Genomic DNA, 19106 nt, shown 5'->3' on the forward strand with positions numbered 1-19106 from the left:
GGGGGGGGGGGGGGGGGGGGGGGGGGGGGGGGGGGGGGGGGGGGGGGGGGGGGGGGGGGGGGGGGGGGGGGGGGGGGGGGGGGGGGGGGGGGGGGGGGGGGGGGGGGGGGGGGGGGGGGGGGGGGGGGGGGGGTTATATGGTTTTTTATTTTATTATTATTTTCATAATTAATTAATTAATTATATATATATATATTAATATTTGTAAATGCATCAAAGGGTATATTCAACCTGACTTCACTGTTTGTCATTCATTACGTGGTTTTATTTATTTATGGATAATCTTATTTTTTATTAATTTTTTTTTATTGCGCACATTTGAAAATTTAAGTCGCAATATCATTTGTTGGGTTATATAATAATAATTCTCACATAGTTGAGCTCTAATGATTGTAATTATTAGACTTTGGACTTTTGATTCATGAAGGGATAATACCTAATCAATGTTTAATTATACAATTAAATGTTTTTAATTACAACAATTATTTTAAAAAATGTAGATTAAAACACCTAATACCTAAGTTTTTATTTTTATAAAAAAAATTATGTAATATCTTGTTAATTTTGTGCGAATTTTAATAAAGTAATTTAGTAAGTGATTTTCAACATTTATTAAATTGGATTTAAGTTACCTTTATAAAAAAAAAAGAAAAATAATAAAAACTTACCATTTTCAATGCGCATGCAAAATCCAACCTCCCACTCTCATTTGGAATGATTAATATTCCTTCTGAATTATTAATTAATTTTTTTAAAATCATGTTTTAGCTTAAATTTTAAAAAAAATATTTAAGTCAATCTAAAAAACTAGATTAAAAGAGTTTATATAATTAAACGGGGAAAAATATTAATCAAATACTCAATTTTAAGAATGCTTGAAATTCTTGTGTATTTGTAAGACGTGCGATATTTTTTAAGTATTTTAAAAATAATAATATATTTTTTTGAAAATATAAGCAAGGCAAAAAAAATGTATAATTATAGGATAAGTACATTTTATTTGGGTGATTAATTCCTAATTTGCATGTTATAAATTATTAGACTTTGTGAATATATTTGTGATTGCTTTAGATGCGAGAAATTTACTATTTATTTATTTATTTATTTATTGAAATATGATACCGTTCACATGGAATTTTGTAAATCTTTTAGTGTGTGAAAAGGAAAATTTTGTTGAAAAAAGAAAAAGAAAAGGCAAAATTTGACTTATCGTATTTATTATTTAATTAATTTTGTAGTGGAAGACTCGGTCGGATGGGGTTCCCATGATTCATGGAGATCTCCTGATATGGTTTTTCATCAAATTAAAGTATTAAAGTATTAATAAATAAATAAATAAATAATTCAAAATTGTGGTCTTATATGGCAGCCAAAGACTTCTCTTCCAATATTTATTCATTTTGATTTTATTACAAAATAGTTGTTGCTTGGAACTCAATTTTTTTTCTCTCTCTTTCAAAATTTATGTAATTTACATTCTAGAAAAAAAAAAAAAATCTGGTAATTCATGAATATTAATTATGGAGGACACATTTACCTACCCATTAATACTATGGAGATGCTACTAATATAATATTAATATAATCAAATTATTGGGTAATTTATTTTAATAGTAGGGTGATAATAATGGTTAAATTTTAAAAAAGAAAAATATTTTACCTTTGGATTAAATGCAATATGCAACACCGACCCAGCTAATATCTCTACAACATCTTTGGGTCGTGCTACAACTTTTTAATCTCCACCACTGGTTTATTTACTATCATTTTTCCCTATTGGACTATGTTTCAATGGTAGGCTTACACATCTTAAAGTCCACTTTAAGCTCTTTTCGATGGTTTTTGTTACTTTATAGGTTCGAGAAGGAGTGAAAGCTAGAGACTTTATGGCGCATTGAGCTACATTTTGGCCTGGAATGGCGTTTAAGCCGTGTTTAAGTTCAATTTAAGAAGCACTGTATAAGTGGGTTGAGAGACAAATGGTGACTTAGGCACATTTTAAGATAGTTTGAAGGTTTTAAGCATTTATTTAAAATTAAAGTTGGGATTAATGGAATCTCTCAATGTATACGTAAAGTAGTGAGGTTGTCCGTAGTTTGAATAATATAGTTGAATGGTGTGTGTTTCAGCGAGAACAAGCACAGATGCCGACTGAAGCTCAGGTCGCTATACAACGTCGGTAACGTATGAGGACTTCAACTGAAGCTCTGGTAAAATCTCTCCTTAAGAATCCCAGTGCCATCAAATCCAGATCACAGGCTCAACAACTCCATGCCCAGGTGCTCAAATTTCAAGCTTTATCTCTTCCCAATCTTTCGCTTGTTCTATCCCTCTACTCCCACATTAATCTTCTCGATGATTCACTCCGTCTTTTCAACACCCTTCACTTCCCTCCGCCTCTCGCCTGGAAATCTATCATCCGTTGCTACACTTCTCATGGCCTTCCTCATCAGTCCTTGGCTTCTTTTATTGGAATGCTGGCCTCTGGGCTATACCCGGATCACAATGTCTTCCCTTCTGTTCTAAAATCTTGTGCATTGCTTATGGATTTGCGTTTGGGGGAGTCCGTTCATGGGTACATCTTAAGGGTAGGCTTGGATTTTGATTTGTATACTGGTAATGCGTTGATGAATATGTATTCGAAACTGCGATTTCTGCGGGAGACTGGGAGGCAGAGACTTGGTACGGGCGAGGTGTTCGACGAAATGACTGAAAGAACACTGACTGGTAGAACTTCCTCTGCGTTAGTTGGTAGTGTGGGGAGTGACACTGAAGCATTTCATTATGATGTTTCTTGTGGAAGAAGGGAGTTTGAAACACACATTGTTGAAACAGACTGCAAACACAGCAAGAAATTTAGGGACTTGGAAGCCTGCAATCTTGGGCCACAAATCAAGGATATTTCTCATTCAAAAGGACGCCAAAGTGAGGATACCGTGAGAAAAATCTTTGAGATGATGCCCGAAAGGGATCTTGTCTCATGGAACACAGTAATTGCAGGAAATGCTAGGAATGGTCTGTATGAAGAAACCTTAACGATGGTTAGAGCGATGGGTGATGCTAATTTGAAGCCTGATTCCTTCACTCTTTCTAGTGTGCTTCCACTTGTTGCAGAATATGCAGATATCAGTAGAGGAAAAGAGATTCATGGATGGGCCATAAGACAGGGTTTTGATGCAGATGGATATGTTGCAAGCAGCTTAATTGATATGTATGCGAAGTGCACACGAGTATCGGATTCGTGTCGGGTATTTAGTCTCTTGACTAAGCGTGATGGGATTTCATGGAACTCTATCATTGCAGGGTGTGTGCAAAATGGTCTATTTGATGAAGGTCTGAGATTTTTCCACCAAATGTTGATGGCTAAAATCAAGCCCAAGAGCTATTCCTTCTCAAGTATTATGCCGGCTTGCGCACACTTGACAACATTGCATCTGGGTAAGCAGCTCCATGGATACATCATAAGGAATGGCTTCGATGACAACATATTCATTGCAAGTTCGCTAATCGACATGTATGCAAAATGCGGTAACATTAGAACGGCCAGGCAGATTTATGACAGGATGAGATTACGAGACATGGTATCATGGACTGCCATGATTATGGGATATGCTTTGCACGGGCATGCTCTTGATGCTATTGACTTATTTGAACAAATGGAAACAGAAGGAATAAAGCCAAATTATGTGGCCTTCATGTCTGTATTAACTGCTTGTAGCCATGCTGGATTAGTTGATGAAGCTTGGAAGTACTTCAATAGCATGACACAAGATTTCGGGATTGCTCCAGGAGTGGAACATTATGCAGCTGTTTCAGACCTTCTTGGACGAGCTGGAAGGCTGGAGGAAGCTTATGACTTTATCTGTGGGATGCATATGGGACCAACTGGGAGTATATGGTCGACATTGTTGTCTGCTTGTCGAGTCCACAAAAACGTCGACATGGCCGAAAAGGTTGCTAATAGAATTTTCGAAGTCGATCCAGAGAACACGGGAGCTTATGTATTACTAGCAAACATATATTCTGGTGCAAGGAGATGGAAAGAGGCCGCAAAATGGAGAGCCTCATTGAGGCGCACAGGCATTAGAAAGACACCAGCCTGCAGCTGGATTGAAGTTAAAAACAAAGTACATGCTTTCATGGCTGGAGATGAATCCCATCCATGTTATGAGGAAGTAAGAGAAGCCATGGAAGTCCTAATGGAGCTGATGAAAAAGGAGGGTTATGAGGCAGATACAAGCGAGGTTCATCATGATGTGGAAGAGGAGCAAAAGAAATACTTGCTTTGCCGCCATAGTGAGAGGCTTGCCATTGTGTTCGGTATCATCAACACGCCCGCCGGGACGACAATTCGTGTCACAAAGAACCTCCGCGTGTGTACCGACTGTCACACAGCAACCAAGTTCATATCCAAGATAGTTGGGAGGGAGATTGTTGTGAGGGATAACAGTCGATTTCACCATTTCAAGAACGGAATGTGTTCCTGTGGAGATTACTGGTAACAGAGGTGGGAGATTTCATTGATATATTTAGTTCTAGATTAATGCAAAAACAAGTTTCAAATTTTTATTTTACTTGGAAAATAATAATAATTTTTATTATAATATATATTTTCAAAATAGAGATATATTAAAAAAAAATATAATATATTTTAGAAAGTGAAGTGGGCGTTCTTTTGGCCTTCGATGGTTTATAAAGACCTAAATTGCTGCAGCCGTTCGAGAGGGAAATTCATATTCTCTGCCTCGTTGCTTCTATTGCAATTCGCGAGCGAACATGCAGGTACTGACTACACTTGGAACATCGTATTTATTGTCTATCATACTTCTTTATTCCGAATTTTAGGTTGTGTTTCGATTTAGTTGGGCAGTAATTAGACAGCCCGGCGACTGAGTCCAATTTGTTTCTTTCGTTTCTATTTCCGCTGATTCAAGCCTTAGGAGATGATTTTCTAAATTCACTTCCTGATCCTGTTCGTATTACTCAACCTTTTCGTTTTGTTCATCGGAGGCCTTCTCTGTTGCGATATTCCTGAATCCTTAATTTATGGGAGATAAGGAATTTTCTACTACTTTCTCACTGGGAATCACTCTCACGAAGGAAAAAAGATCTACTTTTTTATTTGGGGTTTGTTTGTTTCTAGTAACGATATTATGTTGAGTCTTGAATTACTATTGAGTTGGTTAGTGTAATAAGTGGATGTCAGACCTTTTAATCGGTAATCCATCTTTGAAATTTGAGATTGATTGTGGATTCCTGTCACTGCTCGCTGGAGGTTGGTTTAGATGGACACGAGGCGCTAATGTTGGTTTTTGATTTGGATGCAGGCCAGTGATAGATTTAACATAAATTCCCAGCTTGAGCACCTTCAGGCGAAATATGTGGGAACTGGGCATGCGGACTTAAATAGATTGTTAGTTTTGTATTCCTTCTTGAGTGTTGATCTTATTATATTGCTTTGCATATTAGTTTTGATGTCTAAATTCAGATGTTGGTGTGTACAGTGAGTGGGCAGTAAACATTCAGCGAGATAGCTATGCATCTTATGTTGGACATTACCCCATTCTAGCATACTTCGCTATAGCAGAAAATGAATCTATTGGGAGGGAACGCTACAACTTCATGCAGGTTAATAACTTCTTCTTTCTTTATGATTATTACCCCTTTAACTTGCCGTCTTCCCATGAACATGAGAGTTTCAAGTCCTATTATATGATTTTCGAGTAATTGCTCCATCCATGTATATGAATTGTTTGTTATCTTCACTTGATCCACTCTGCGTGCTGTAATCTAAACTGGGTTTGTGCTGCTTCTGTGTTTCGAATTGTGGGGTTAAACCCATCATGTTTGTAACTAGCATTCATTCCATTCTTAACGAGGGATAGCAAAACTTCATCATATATCCTCCTGGATATCATTTCGGGCATAGTTAGATACTTAAGGGGTTGTTCTTCTTCTTTTTTCTTTTCCTTTTTTTTTGTAGAAAATGCTATTACCCTGCGGCCTTCCTCCAGAAAGAGAAGATGATTGAGATTGCTATTATTAAGTAATTGAAGTTGTTGTTAAGATTGCAGTAACCGTAAGTCATTGTTGGGTTGATGAATTTCTTGTTTATGAACCAAAGATGTTAAGATTTTCTTGGATATTGAAATTTTCTGTATCTATCTTCTAATAGACTTCTAGATTTTAAAATGTGTCTAGACACCGAAGGCTAAACTCGAAAAGAATTTGCTTCTTTTTCTATTTTCTCTTTCATTTGAATTTCTAAATTTCAGGTAAAGACGTTAACGGCGTTAGTGCTCTCCTTTTCTTGCCAACTTTATCCTATTTGGCTTTAGTACTTTCTATTCTCTGTAACAAGCTAATAGCTCGTTTTCAGATTTTAAAATGTCTTGAGGAAACTTTTATTCAATGGATTTTTTTAATTTTTTAAAAAATATTTAATAGGTTCTTAAGTTTTTCGTTCTGTACTGTGTTCGATATGTTGGCTTATTCCACAATTTTTAGATTTAGTTACCTATTAGACAAAAAAAAAAAAAAAAAAAAATCTATATTTCATTCAATTTTATGTATAATAAATTTGTTAATTTTCATTTTTGTATTTAAACATTTTTTTTTATAGGCATACTTTTAAGTTTAAACTAAATTTGGTTTCTAAACATTAAATTGAATTTTGTAAGGGAAAAAAGAAACAAAAAACAAAAAACAAAAGGAAGTGAAAAAGAAGTTGCAATGAGGCAGCAACGGTTTTTGTTGCTTTTGTTTATTCAGTTGAATTCTTGCTACGGTTCCGAACCTAACCACTTGACCGTTACACCGAACCTAATGCGAACTCTTCAAATTCTCCTCCCTCTTCCTCCAACTCTCATCACAGCTTCCAACATTCAGCAATGGTATCCAAGATCATCAAAACATCCCTCACCAAGCCCTTCCGCCGTCAACGCCGCAAGTCCCCCGTAAAGAATGCCGCCTCCTCCACTGTCGCCGCCACCATCCGCCGCTCTCTCTCTACCTGCCACCGCCGTCTTCTCAAAATCTTCTCCAAGTTGACCTGTATCAGCACCCCCAACCGCTACAAAGGCTATAAGGCCTTGAGGACAACCGCACCCACATCCACATCCACATCCACATCTGCAACAGCCTCCCCTGAACCCGACATTGTCCGAACCTTAGTCTTCGACAACCGCCTCCTCCCTCCACTCTTTTCGCCGGCCAAGCGGACCGTTCTCCTCGACCTTGACGAGACTCTGATCCACTCCAAGCTGGACCCGCCGCCAGCGAGATTCGATTTCGTAGTCAGGCCAAGGGTCGACGGCGAAATACTCAAGTTCTATGTGCTCAAACGCCCAGGCGTGGACCAATTTCTGGAAGCCTTAGCGGATAGATTCGAAATCGTGGTGTTCACGGCGGGAATGAGGGAATACGCCTCGCTTGTGCTGAACAATTTGGACAAGAAATCGGTGATTTCGCACAGATTGTATCGCGACTCTTGCAAGGAGGTGGATGGGAAATTTGTGAAGGATTTGTCTGAAATTGGGCGGGATTTGAGAAGAGTAGTGATTGTGGATGACAATCCTAACGCTTACGTTTTTCAGCCGGAAAATGCGATTCCGATTCCGTCGTTCATAGACGATCCGGCGGACATGGAGCTTCGAAAATTGGTAAACTTTTTTGAGATGTGCGAGTGTTATGATGACATGAGGGATGCTGTGAAGCAGTATCTATCTGGGTAGAGAACAAATTTGAACGAAGATTGTTTGTCGATTTGATTATATAAATGTAGTTGAACAACCACTGTTCAACTCCAAATTAAACTCAAATTCAATCCATACAGATCCAAGATTTGAAGATGATGCTGTTCTGCCTCTGTTGATCATTATGAATATTAACCATCATATCTATCCAATCCACCCATGACAATAAAACTTTAAATCTAATCTCTTTTTTTTTTGTTTAAATTTGGGATTATTTTTGCTCTCATGTTCAAACTTTAACCCCTTTTCTTTGAAATTTGGAATTATTTCAATGTTGTTGTCTACTTCAATACTTCAATCTGTTATGTATCATTGTCACCCTTATACGAAATGTTACGTTCCTCTCTCCAACTGATGTAGGATCTCACAATCCACCACCCACTCTTGGAGATCCGGTGTTCTTGTTGGTGCACCATTCAATGTCTAGCTCTGATACCATTTGTAACGGCCCAGCCACTCTTAGAGACCCAACATCCTCGCTGGCACACTGTCCGGTGGTCTAGCTTTAATACCATTTATAACGAGCCAAAACAGACAATGCTTACTAGCAGTGGGCTTGAGCTGTTACAAATAAAATATAAAGTTCTTTTCCCTTATTTTCTTTCACGTGTATAAAGCATTTGAAAGCACGCATTAAATCGAATATTGCTAAAGATTCATACACAATTTTGGCTCAAATTCAAACTTGGGTAACGTAAAATTCCATTTCCACCTGCAATTAGCATAGCTTCTGAATTATTTTCGAAACACAACAGAAACCAAGATCAGAAAACCATATGAATTCTGCAGTGACCAAACCTTGATGTTTTGAATTGATTATATAATTAATACAACCAAAAACGGATGAGTACCCGGATCATAAACTAGTGATGAGTACCCGGATCATAAACTAGTGATGAGTACCCGGATCATAAACTAGTGTCTTTTCAAAATAAAAAATTATTGTACTGATGATAAAATGAATATGGGTCCAATCCAATCCATCTAATCAGCTTCTTGTAATTACGTATAAGTTTGTCCGCAATATGTCCCCCCTTTTTTGTTTCAATTGCCCGAAGAGGCTGAGGCGGTAAGCAACTCAACACCCATATCCCCCGCAGCAATGCATTAATTATTGAGTTTATTCTCCCAACAATGTTGTTTATTCATAACAATTATTGGAGCATTGTTCAAGTTTTACTCAACTTTGATGGTCATTATTTGTACCAGGCCTCCATTTGCTTCAATTTATTGTCCTCTGCTGTCTGTAGCAGTAATCTTTTAACGTTTTGGCAACTCAGCCACCCAAATCCTCAAGTTGGTCTCCCGTTTCTTTGTAACTGTCCAAGTCCACTACTAATACATAGCCCGCTTCGGCCTGTTTTGCATTGCCGTCAACTTCACAGTTATAAAACGCATCTACTAAGGAGAGGTTTCCATAACCTTATAAGCAATGCTTCGTTCTCCTCTCCAACCAACGTGGGATCTCACAATCCATTGGACGGTTCACATTCTGTAGGAGCATTAACAGAGTATGACTGCTCTCGTGTGCTGCACCTGCAGCTCACTCACTCTTCATATCAACAGGCACAGTTTAAATTAACAGGCAAAGTGAGAAATCAAGCAGGAAATGAAGAGAATGAGTATTGAGAGTCGTAAACGGAAAAACAGTAATTCAACGTTACATTAACAAGGCTTGCAATGTTTATGAACTGAGATGTTTTCAACAGATAAGATTACTACACTTTGTCTGTAATTATTAGCTAAACAAGTTGTTCATTACAAGGGAATTGCTTACGTAATTCAGATTCGAACGCAGCCTGATTCAGATCGAACCACACTTGCCTAAACACCTTGATGATGAGATTATGGTATTGATCGGAATTCAATGTGAGATAACAAGCCAACAGTTCTTCAAGTTCTTCTGCTTTACTGATCCTTCTCTCCATGATCATTTCAACCATGGAGTCTCTGAAGTCTTGCTGTGGATCGAACGAAGATTTCACGACCGCAAAGCTCTCCAACTCCGTCTCTTCCTCTACTATGCTCTCTCTTACCTTCTTCTTCATCTTTAACTTCGCTTTCTTCATATCCTCCAATGCTTTGATCTTGCAGATCTCAAGTTTAGTGGCTGTTCTAGGAGAGTAAACTCTGAGTTTTCTTCTGCCTTTTGAATTCTTCTCATTGGAGTCCTTCCTTATGTAGAGTGGTTGCCTTTGTCTTTCATATCTCAACTTCAATTCCTCCATCTTCAACTCTCTCATCCTTTCCCAATCTGAATCAATTTCAGTGCCCACAATGTCATGTTCATCACTTTCCTCTGCTTTCATAGAAGAAAATACACAGTTTTCTTCTATAGTTCCTAAATTCGAGCTTTTTGACATGGTGGAAGGGACATACCTATGCTTCCTTGAACTTCTCAATTTGGTTTTATCTCTCCTGTTCTTCCTAACTCCAGACTCTTCTTCCTGTACCAACATTTTGTTTCCTACTGATCTTCTTGTTCTCTCCCTTGCTTTATCTATCTCCCTTCCTCGTTTAAATCCCTTCTTCTCCATCACCCTTTGACCCATACTCTTGAAGTTCCCATTTTCTCTGTATTTGATCCTTGGAGTTCTTGATTCAATATCACTTTCTGTTCTCAAAATATTCACTTGGGTTGGAGCTTCTTTCCTCCTCCTCCTTCTCCTCGTCATCCTTGAAACCATGTCCTCCAAATTCTGAATCTCTTCCTTCACCTCAAATTCTGTACATTTTGATCTGCAGCTTCTATGACTTGTACGTGGAAGCTCATGCTCATCCTCCGATTTGTACCAAACCGACCTCAAAATCCCACCACTCTTGACATCAGTATCATCTTCTCCAAAGGATAGCTTCCAAAATTCACCATTATATCCGCTACATAATCGATTGGGATTCCCATTTGCTTGACCAGGGGAGGAAGTCCCATTTCCATAACCAGGTGAATGAATGCAAGGAGAATTCCCCTTCTCTGTTCCCTTTACTTTTCTGGGTGTGGCTTCTCGGTTGCTTTTCTTTTGCTTGAGCTTTGAGAGCCAAGAAGCAGGAAAGATATTAGACATGAAAGAAGGCCTAGAGGAAGAAGAAGAAGAAGAAGTCGAAGAAGAAGAAGAAGGATTTTGCGGTTTTCTCATACCCCATTTCATAATTTCAGCAAAGGAAGATGGGTTTCACTTGAATTGAAACAAAAAGAAAAATTTGTAACGTTAGAAAGTTTTTGGGGTATGGAACATCAAAGAAGAAAGTGATTCAGAGAAGATGGTATAGCAGTAGCAGTTATTGAGACAGTTAAGCTGCTAAGTAGGAACGTGGGTTTCATATTGGTCTTTTTGCTGTTCTTTTTTTCAAAAGAAACACCCGCCATTAATCCTGTGACCACTTGCCCACTTTTTATCACTTTGTGGATGGTTCTAAATCTCTAATAAGGAACTAAAAGGAAAATGGAAGCAAAAGAACAAACATGACGCTAAAAAAACCAAAAGAAAAAGAAAAAGAAAAAGAAAAGAAGCCCATTTCTTTGATTTTCATCTCGCTTAGAGCATATAGGCTCTAATTCACAAAGAATTGGGAGTTGGGAGTTGGCTGTGGGCTGTGTGTCATTATCACAAACACCTGTTGGGCAGACAGAGATGGGAAGAAATGGGTTTTCTTTTCTATACTTAACGTCATATACGAACATGTCGAGGCCCTTAGTTCTAGTTTTGGATTGAACTGTTTTTGAGAATTCCCTGTCAAGCTTTAGTGATGGAATTTTATTGGGTTTCCTGTCTTTCTGCTTTATTGCTTTTCTTTTTCCTTCACTTCTAGATTTTTTCCGACTTTTGCCTTTAGTCAAAAGCCGAATTCAAGTGGTCCACCAAGCTGACTGGGCTGAGCCGAAGAGCTGTACATTTTTCCCATGGAGATTACGAACCCTTTTTAGGGCCTAAAATGAAGAGTGGTTTTGGCAGAGTAGATTGATCCATTGGACTATGAGGTTTCTCTCATCAAACATTAAAGTTGATGATTTATTTCTGATGTACAGCAGAGAATGTTATACAGAGCTTTTATGAGTAGTAACATAGCTTTTATGAGTAGTTGGTGAAGGTTAGTACGAGAAGAGGCACTGGAATTGAGAGACCGAGGCAATGAATAGGCAAAGGAGATAAGCAATGAGACCGAGAGGGACGAGGAAAAGGAGTCGTCAATCCTCGTTACGTGGTTGTTTGTATTTCATTTGATTCTAATTTTCTTACGGAATCTTTCTGTAGAGGTTCTGTGAAAATGCTCCGGAAGAAGAGAAACTAATTTCCCCACGTTCTTCTGCATCACCATATATTCATGGATTCCTGGAGGGGGTTTAGCGCTCATTATGTTCAAAGGTAAACTGGGGCACCTTTTCAGTTCCTCAGACTGACATGACGAGGAAAGCTGCCGCTCATCCAGAGGGCGATGAAACGAAAATGAAGACTGCACTACATCGATAGGAGAAGAGCACAAGGGGAAGAAAAGCTAGCTGAGAATATGAAATCTACGTCAATAATTGGCTTTCGAACCTGGATAGTGCAGCAAGACCCAGATTAAGAAAGAAAAATATGACATTGACATCAACAACTAGATCTCTGACTCATTGTTTTACAACATCAAGATGTATAAAGAAAGAATTCTGGACAAAGTCGAAAAGTATTGTGGTTAGTTCGGAACCTATCAATCCTCCCGAACGCATACTAAATGCAGAAGTTTCTGGGTTTGAAGTGAAAATGCATGCACTCCCTAATAATCATTCAAATGAATGAGGATTTTAGAATGGAACTCCTTAAACATTTGAATACAGATACCAGATACAATTCCAATGCATTGTGGTGTCATTCAAGGCCAAAATGAAAGTGAAGTTAGAAGTATATTGTAAAATCCCAAAAGAACTGATCTAACAAGGCGGAAATTGAATTTGAGTGGGCAAAGGTTTAGCACATGAGGCCTGCATTCTATAATCCTCTCCTATTTTTACCATGAAAAATTAATTGATTTCATAAAAATTGAATTCACAGATAAAAATGAGCCTGCCTAGTAATCAACATGGAGCAAAAGAGATGAGAAAAACTAAATACAACTAAAAGAGAAAACCAAGTTAATCAATCTCCTAGACCATTCTTCCTCTTCTTCCTTTCCGGCTGGAATTATTACCTTGCTAACTACGCAGGGAGACATTTACCACAGGAGACAAGTTTCAGCAGTGACTGCGGCCTTCGTGTTCTAACTTTCAACCGTGATAGCTGCACAAATTCATCAATAAGTCATTTTTAGCTGAAAGAGAATGTGATATCAAAACTGAAACAATCAAATTATAAGAGTTATTTTAAATCTCTTTCTTGCTCTACCTTCCGTCGAGTTACTCTAGATGTTTTCCAGCATAACAAGCTTCTTGATTGAGGTTCAAGTCTCCTACACAAAATGTAGAAAAACAAACATTACACGTAGAAATTTATTTAAAAGTGCCTTGTGTATATATTTCAGAACTTCATTATTTCTGAGTTGCTTATTTGCTAGGTTTCGTGTGATTTCTTTTTCTACCTTCAATCAATTATATTCTTAAATCTAACTAAACTTTGGCAACCTTTCATATTTTTCCTGACGTGAGAGTTTTTACCCTAACAGCCTATAATCTACCTCATGTTGCTAAGCGTACTGCTTCAAATGCACATTCTTTTAACTAAATTTAAATGCCAGAAACCTAATATCACACTACAAGAAAATTTGAAAATTTGAAAATTTGATATAGCAATACGTACAAGTTTTCCTGCTCAAGTTTTTCAGCTATAGACACAGCCTTGCGACTGGACCATCTACTTCGCTGTGAACATCCTTCTGCCTGCTGAATAACATGTGCCAGAGATACTTTGCTTCTCACAATACTTTGACTCCGACTTTGAGCTCCACCTTCTCTTCTTTCTGAAATTGATGACATAGTCGAGTTCTTACGTGAGACTGATACTTCTCCCTGTGAACCTTCTACATTCCTTTGATTAGATTCTCGTTGATTATGGGCATCCCTTGGTGAAGCATCTATTTCAACAATTTCGCCTCTTCCAACTTCACTGGATCTGTAATGCGGTAGCTGAGCTTCAGGCTTATAACCACTTATATCCCTAATCTGCAATGGACCATTCTTGGAGGCAGGTAAAGTAACGGATGAATGGTTCCCCACTGTGGTATCCCTTTTTGATTCACATCTAATTTCAATTATCACCGAGGACCCAAGAGCAGACTCAAATGCTTGTAAGATCTGCTCTCTCAACTTCTCTGCTTTTGATTTTGCATGATGTGAATTGAATATCAAGCGCACAGTTGGTGCTGCCAAATAGATATTGTATATTATCAAAAGTTAAAACTCTTTGCTTCAGATGTTAGATTAACATATATAATTTTAACGTGCTTCTAAATATTGACGGTCAAATCAAGTTTTGTAAAAAATGATTTAAAAAATAAATAAATAAATAAGTGAAGTGAATTAAGAGGCATGAAACTATGCAAACACGATGTAACAACAAAATGTACCTGCACCAAAACTCACTGATGCAAGCTTCCCTTCTTGTAGCAAAAACTCTTTAATGCTATTTATCCGAATTTTTCCTAGCACCTCCAACCAAACTTCTTCGATGTCTTTCCGAGTTCTACCAGAAACCTGCTTTCCATTAGACTTCATTAAATCGGCAGGTGTAGCATTAGTCTGCTGAGAAGCCACACCAACCCCAGAGTGTCTTTTTCTGTCTAAACCAATGCCTTTGGCAATTCTATTATCATATGAATCAGAATGGCCAGCAAAGTTAACATCTGTTGACAATCTTTTCTCACCACCAGGTATTTCAGCATGCTGAACAGTGCTCCTTAACACACCCCTACCATTCACATTATTCAGGGCCAAGGGACTGTGATTAAAGCTTGTCTCAGCAGAGCTGGACAACATATACTGCTGATCTGGTGCAAGTTGAAGTAGTGCAGCCGTAAGCCAGGTTAATTTATCATTAGACATTCTTAATTGCTTCTCAGCTTCAGACAATGTTTTCAGAGCTTGACGTAGCTTTTCCATATCTTCTTTGGATACTAGAATGCCAAAAAAGAAAATGCATCATCAGTTTTATACATGATTAAGACTTAAAATTAGTTAATTAATCAATTAAAACTAATGGAAGACAACAAGAGATGATGCGAAGTTCCAGATAAAGCTTAACATAGGCAACATTTTAGCAAAAATCTAAAATGAACTAGAATCAATTAAGGTCCACCATATATATATAACCTGTTCTTTGACTTACATGGCTGACGTCGGAAAAACTTCCTCCGAGGTCTTTCTTTTCGGAAATCATAACTACCAGCAAGAATATCTGTAATTACAGTTGCGATTTGTGACATCAAGGCCATTGGCTCCACACCACTTTCAATTATCAACCTCAAGTTTTTTACGGTATTTACTGTGTCTGCAGATAGAGCTAGATCAAGAAGATCAACCAATTTTTCATCAGAGATAAGTCCAACCTGGAAGCCAATTGGGTACATAGAAATTATGAGAATTGAAACAATAAGAACATCATATGCAGTAAAAATTATACGAATCAAACTGCACTGCAAGGGGAAACTGTTATTCTTATATTTTTTATAATTTATATTATTGAAACCAAAGCTACAATTCTCATCACCAGAAACTAGTCTATTTATATTATGCTGGAAGGCTTCAAAATACAGAGAAAAGAACAGACCATCAGTTATGATAGCTTGTCAACATGAGAAGCCTTCCACACGTAAATATTTCAGAATAAAATGTAGCTAGATTTATTTCAAGCATGTTCATGCTTCACCGGTTGAGAAAACCATTTTAAATAAGCTTCATAAAAGTAAATTTGTAAATGAAAGAACACATTTAGTTTTTCACTCTTCCACAACAACACACGAGGCAAGAAATGCAACATAATACACCTATTGAGTTGCAGCCCCAGATCAATTTTGCTCTTGAAAACAATTTCACGTCAAACTTGTAAGTGGGCAGAAAATATTTCAACCACTAGTGTCAAGACATGAAGTAGTAGCCTCTGAAAAGAGTGGATAGAAACTTTAACCTCCAACTCTTGCACTCTTTGTAATTAAAATATATAACTTACCAGTTCCTGGATTAGAGGAACAGAAATTCTCTGGCCAAGTAAACTGAGCTGCTCAAGAGTCATTTCAGCATCCCTCAATGATCCATCGGATCTTGATGTGATAAGTTTCAGTGCATCTTCATCAATTTCTAAATTTTCTTGGGTTGTAATCCACTGCAAAGTATGGATTATATCGGCATCCTTCAGCTTTGGAAAAAAGAATTTCTGGCACCTGGATATAATTATATGAGGTAAAACATCTAGACTTGAACAGACAAGGACAAAAACTAGACGTCTGGGAGCTCGGTCAATGACCTTTGTAATGGCACTCCAGCAATTAGAGGAAAAGCTGTCACAATCCTCAAAGATGAACACTGTATACTGTGATGGGAGCTGAGAAGCTATCATATGGTCAAGTAGTTCTGTAATACTCTCAAAGTCGAGATTACTCACAGGAACAACTTCCCTTATATTCCTGCTCTTTCCCATGTCATATCCAACGCAAGAATTGCATAATCCACACGGTTTGGAATGTTCCAAAGACTGGCAGTTCAGTGCTCTTGCAAATATGCGAGCACAGGATGTTTTTCCTGTACCGTGAGGACCATAAAACACATATAGTAACCCAACCTTCTTCCTCGAGACAGCATTTGAAAGAGCTTGGGCTACTAAATTTTGTCCCACCAAATCTTTAAATGTTCGTGGCATGTATTTTTGTGTCAGACTCTGATGTCTAGAACGATGATGGCCTCTTGTTCTTCTTCGGTTACTGCATCTTGCTTCTGAAGCAAGGTCAGAATCAACTTCATGTTTAATATAATTATCAGCAAATATTCCCAATTCCCCAGAGTAATCTCGTTGCCAGCCTGCATTTTCAATGCTTTCGTGGGACCCGGATGCCTCAACCAGTAAAGGTAGTGCTTCGGCATCAAATTTTGCAGATGAGCTTGAGTGATCAGATGCTATGGGTGTGCCAGAAATACCTCTCCCACGTGCAGTTGGACTGCACTTTCTTAACATCGAGTCTGAAATGCCACAAGAAAAACTCCTTCCAGCCATGTCTAAAAACGTTTTGCCCCTATGATGAATTCTTGACCAATTCCAAGGCATACCACACCCATTTCTAGGTCCACCAATGACATTTTTGTTGGCATAATTTTCATTTTCCTCTTCCATTCTATGCTTTGAATGAGCGGAACCATGAGCTAATGTATTAGAAGCTACAGACAATTCATTTTGAACCCCCGTGTCCCTGGAAGTTAAATTCATACGACTTCTCCTTGTACCTCGAAATTTTCGCCTTTTAACCCTATTCAATCCACTGCAGTTTCCACGAAAGCTGGGTTCAGGTTCGTCGATGATTTTATCCTGCTGAGATTGTCTCCCATATACATTAGCACTTGAAGATGCAATATCATCACTATCGATTGGAGCAGAATTCAGTTGCTCCGATAGTGTCTTAAATGGAATGCCCCTGACCTGCTTATCCTTCTGTTCACTCTTTCTATCTTTAGATTCTGATTTCCTCGAAATAGCCTCATGCAGAAGATGCCCATCATGAACAGGTAAAGATTCTTCATTGCCATCCAAAACACTGTTTCTATCACTCCTCCTACTTGACTCTTCTCTCCGAATTCTTCTACCATCTCGGATTTCACTCTTAACACTGTGCTCACTAACAGCTCTCACCCCATCCGTGCCCACATTCACCTCAGCTGGAGCAACTTTTGATGTTGCAAAACTTCCCAAGGGTGGAGAACTTCCGGAAATTGTCCTACCTACCCTTCGACTCTCAGTTCCTACCGACCTTCTTCCTTCACGAATCACAGCATTATTTTCGCCCATCCTTGATGGAAGGTCAGTAATGGAGGGAGACTGCCATGAGGGAGGACTTGCAGAAGGGTCCCTGAGAGATCGCGACCTCTGAAGGACAATGAGATCCCTCATAAGGGACCTGTCAGCCAAGATAGGACTGTGCTTGTGCATATGATTCTTCAAGTGAATGCAGTTTGTCAAGTGAATGTGGTTACGTAGATGATCGCTAATGTCACCATTTGCCTCCTTGAGAATCCTATCGCGCACAGCTCTAGTCATGATGAGAACATAAATGCATTTGGTCGGGAAATTTCTTGACAATTAAGGAAACGAATCGAAATATATCGCATTATCAATCAGGCAACGCGAGGTCAAATCTCCGCAATTATGACGAATGAATTCCAAATATCCCGCAATTTAGGCAAAAAAATGTCCTTCTATCTAAAGAAGGAAAGTTATATCCTGACTCTATTTAACGAGAACCCATTTGAAACAATTATATCCTCACCTCCTCAACTTTCCGCCAAGTATAAAATGAGACAAAAAGAAAATCCATCGCCGAAGAACCAGAAACCAGGGTCGAGCAAACCATGAAGCTTATAACTAAAGATTCAAGCTGAATTAGCAGCAATACCAAATGCTACTGAAACCGCATCTCAATTAGCAGCAACGAGCAAACTTCAATGCATACTGCGACAAGCTCAATCCAGCTTCAGCAAGCAAATCCCGGAACAGGGGAAGAGAAAAAGGAACCCATCTTTCGAAAAACTGCGAGAATCAAAACCTGACTCGCAGTCCCCCTGGAATCCCTAAGAAGAAATCGCGGTCGGTCTCTGTCAAAACGGAAGAGACAAAATGAGGAGGAAAGCGAAAGAAGATAGAGAGGATATTGAAAAGGAAAACACAAAGAGTAGGTTAAAGGCAAACTGTTGGGGAAGACGGAAAAAAGCAAAAGGAAAGAGAAGAGGAATCACCTGAATCAGAAGAGAGGAAAAGCAGAATCCCGTCTGCCACTTGAAAAATTAAAAGCCCAGATCTCTCAGCAAGCTTCCCATGAAGCTCACGAGGTCCCCTTCCACCCAAAAGCGATAATCCCAGTCGCAAACACAGGAAACTCCGGTAGAGAGAGAAACAAGATTGAGAAGAAGAGGCGAGTAAGAGCAAAAGAGTGTAAGAGTGGGAAGTGAAGAAGAAGAGGGGGTTGGTTGAAGTATGGGGTGAGATCTGTTAAAAGGCAGATTCCCAGGTCACCTCTCGCACCCGTTGACACGTCAGCAACGAATCCATGTGTCCGTTCCAGACCCCAAAATAGCCCTTTACATAAAAAAATAAAAAAAATGTTAATTTTAATTTGGAAAATTAGCCCCCTTTCTTCCGCCACCGCCGTCGCTTTCGTACCAACTACGGGAAAGTGAGAGGCTAAATAT

General features: G+C 38.6%; 5 protein-coding genes across 9 annotated transcripts; 3 read left to right on the top strand and 2 right to left on the bottom strand.

Moving 5' to 3' along the window:
* The first annotated feature begins 1706 nt into the window (after positions 1-1706).
* Positions 1707-6155, top strand: LOC111433079 (putative pentatricopeptide repeat-containing protein At3g23330). 3 transcript variants are annotated; one of them, XM_023070002.1, is made up of 6 exons: positions 1707-1793; positions 2129-4506; positions 4655-4781; positions 5327-5412; positions 5504-5627; positions 5983-6155. In XM_023070002.1, the coding sequence occupies exon 2, from the start codon at positions 2186-2188 to the stop codon at positions 4499-4501; it is 2316 nt and encodes a 771-aa protein (XP_022925770.1). In that variant the 5' UTR covers positions 1707-1793; positions 2129-2185; the 3' UTR covers positions 4502-4506; positions 4655-4781; positions 5327-5412; positions 5504-5627; positions 5983-6155. The 3 variants fall into 3 exon arrangements, with proteins under 3 accessions (XP_022925770.1, XP_022925769.1, XP_022925772.1); XM_023070001.1 differs by lacking the exon at positions 1707-1793 and having other exon boundaries at positions 2029-4506; XM_023070004.1 differs by lacking the exon at positions 1707-1793 and having other exon boundaries at positions 2029-4506; positions 4714-4781.
* Positions 5321-6187, top strand: LOC111433082 (uncharacterized protein At4g14342). The gene is made up of 3 exons (XM_023070007.1): positions 5321-5412; positions 5504-5627; positions 5983-6187. Exons 1-3 carry the CDS (start codon positions 5321-5323, stop codon positions 6028-6030), a joined length of 264 nt encoding a protein of 87 aa, XP_022925775.1. The 3' UTR covers positions 6031-6187.
* Positions 6188-6682: 495 nt separating this feature from the next.
* Positions 6683-7849, top strand: LOC111433081 (carboxy-terminal domain RNA polymerase II polypeptide A small phosphatase 1-like). The gene has a single exon (XM_023070006.1). It carries the CDS (start codon positions 6890-6892, stop codon positions 7730-7732), a length of 843 nt encoding a protein of 280 aa, XP_022925774.1. The 5' UTR covers positions 6683-6889; the 3' UTR covers positions 7733-7849.
* A 1514-nt stretch (positions 7850-9363) lies between these two features.
* LOC111433080 (transcription repressor OFP5-like) lies at positions 9364-12953 on the bottom strand. Its single transcript, XM_023070005.1, has 2 exons — positions 12917-12953; positions 9364-10921 (listed from the first exon to the last, which is right to left on the bottom strand). The coding sequence occupies exon 2, from the start codon at positions 10897-10899 to the stop codon at positions 9496-9498; it is 1404 nt and encodes a 467-aa protein (XP_022925773.1). The 5' UTR covers positions 10900-10921; positions 12917-12953; the 3' UTR covers positions 9364-9495.
* On the bottom strand, positions 12734-18947 carry LOC111433077 (protein STICHEL-like 3). 3 transcript variants are annotated; one of them, XM_023070000.1, is made up of 7 exons: positions 18654-18947; positions 15886-18479; positions 15046-15265; positions 14288-14833; positions 13522-14083; positions 13111-13174; positions 12734-13005 (listed from the first exon to the last, which is right to left on the bottom strand). In XM_023070000.1, exons 2-7 carry the CDS (start codon positions 17956-17958, stop codon positions 12925-12927), a joined length of 3546 nt encoding a protein of 1181 aa, XP_022925768.1. In that variant the 5' UTR covers positions 17959-18479; positions 18654-18947; the 3' UTR covers positions 12734-12924. The 3 variants fall into 3 exon arrangements, with proteins under 3 accessions (XP_022925768.1, XP_022925767.1, XP_022925766.1); XM_023069999.1 differs by having other exon boundaries at positions 15886-18488; XM_023069998.1 differs by having other exon boundaries at positions 15886-18512.
* Between the last annotated feature and the right edge of the window lie 159 nt (positions 18948-19106).

Source organism: Cucurbita moschata, unplaced genomic scaffold (genome assembly GCF_002738365.1).
Source record: "Cucurbita moschata cultivar Rifu unplaced genomic scaffold, Cmos_1.0 Cmo_Scf00041, whole genome shotgun sequence".
In the NCBI taxonomy this organism is placed as follows: Eukaryota; Viridiplantae; Streptophyta; class Magnoliopsida; order Cucurbitales; family Cucurbitaceae; genus Cucurbita; species Cucurbita moschata.

Excerpts from the sequence above, each read along its gene's own strand:
- LOC111433080 (XM_023070005.1), bottom strand. The coding sequence starts at position 10,899 with ATGAAATGGGGTATGAGAAAACCGCAAAATCCTTCTTCTTCTTCTTCG.
- LOC111433079 (XM_023070002.1), top strand. The coding sequence starts at position 2,186 with ATGAGGACTTCAACTGAAGCTCTGGTAAAATCTCTCCTTAAGAATCCC.
- LOC111433082 (XM_023070007.1), top strand. The coding sequence starts at position 5,321 with ATGCAGGCCAGTGATAGATTTAACATAAATTCCCAGCTTGAGCACCTT. Across the intron at positions 5,413-5,503 it reads CATGCGGACTTAAATAGATT|TGAGTGGGCAGTAAACATTC; the intron begins GTTAGTTTTGTA and ends TGGTGTGTACAG. Across the intron at positions 5,628-5,982 it reads AACGCTACAACTTCATGCAG|AAAATGCTATTACCCTGCGG; the intron begins GTTAATAACTTC and ends TTTTTTTTGTAG.
- LOC111433077 (XM_023070000.1), bottom strand. The coding sequence starts at position 17,958 with ATGACTAGAGCTGTGCGCGATAGGATTCTCAAGGAGGCAAATGGTGAC. Across the intron at positions 14,084-14,287 it reads ATCAGTGAGTTTTGGTGCAG|CACCAACTGTGCGCTTGATA; the intron begins GTACATTTTGTT and ends TCTATTTGGCAG. Across the intron at positions 13,175-13,521 it reads AAACTTGAGCAGGAAAACTT|GAGACTTGAACCTCAATCAA; the intron begins GTACGTATTGCT and ends CATTTTGTGTAG.
- LOC111433081 (XM_023070006.1), top strand. The coding sequence starts at position 6,890 with ATGGTATCCAAGATCATCAAAACATCCCTCACCAAGCCCTTCCGCCGT.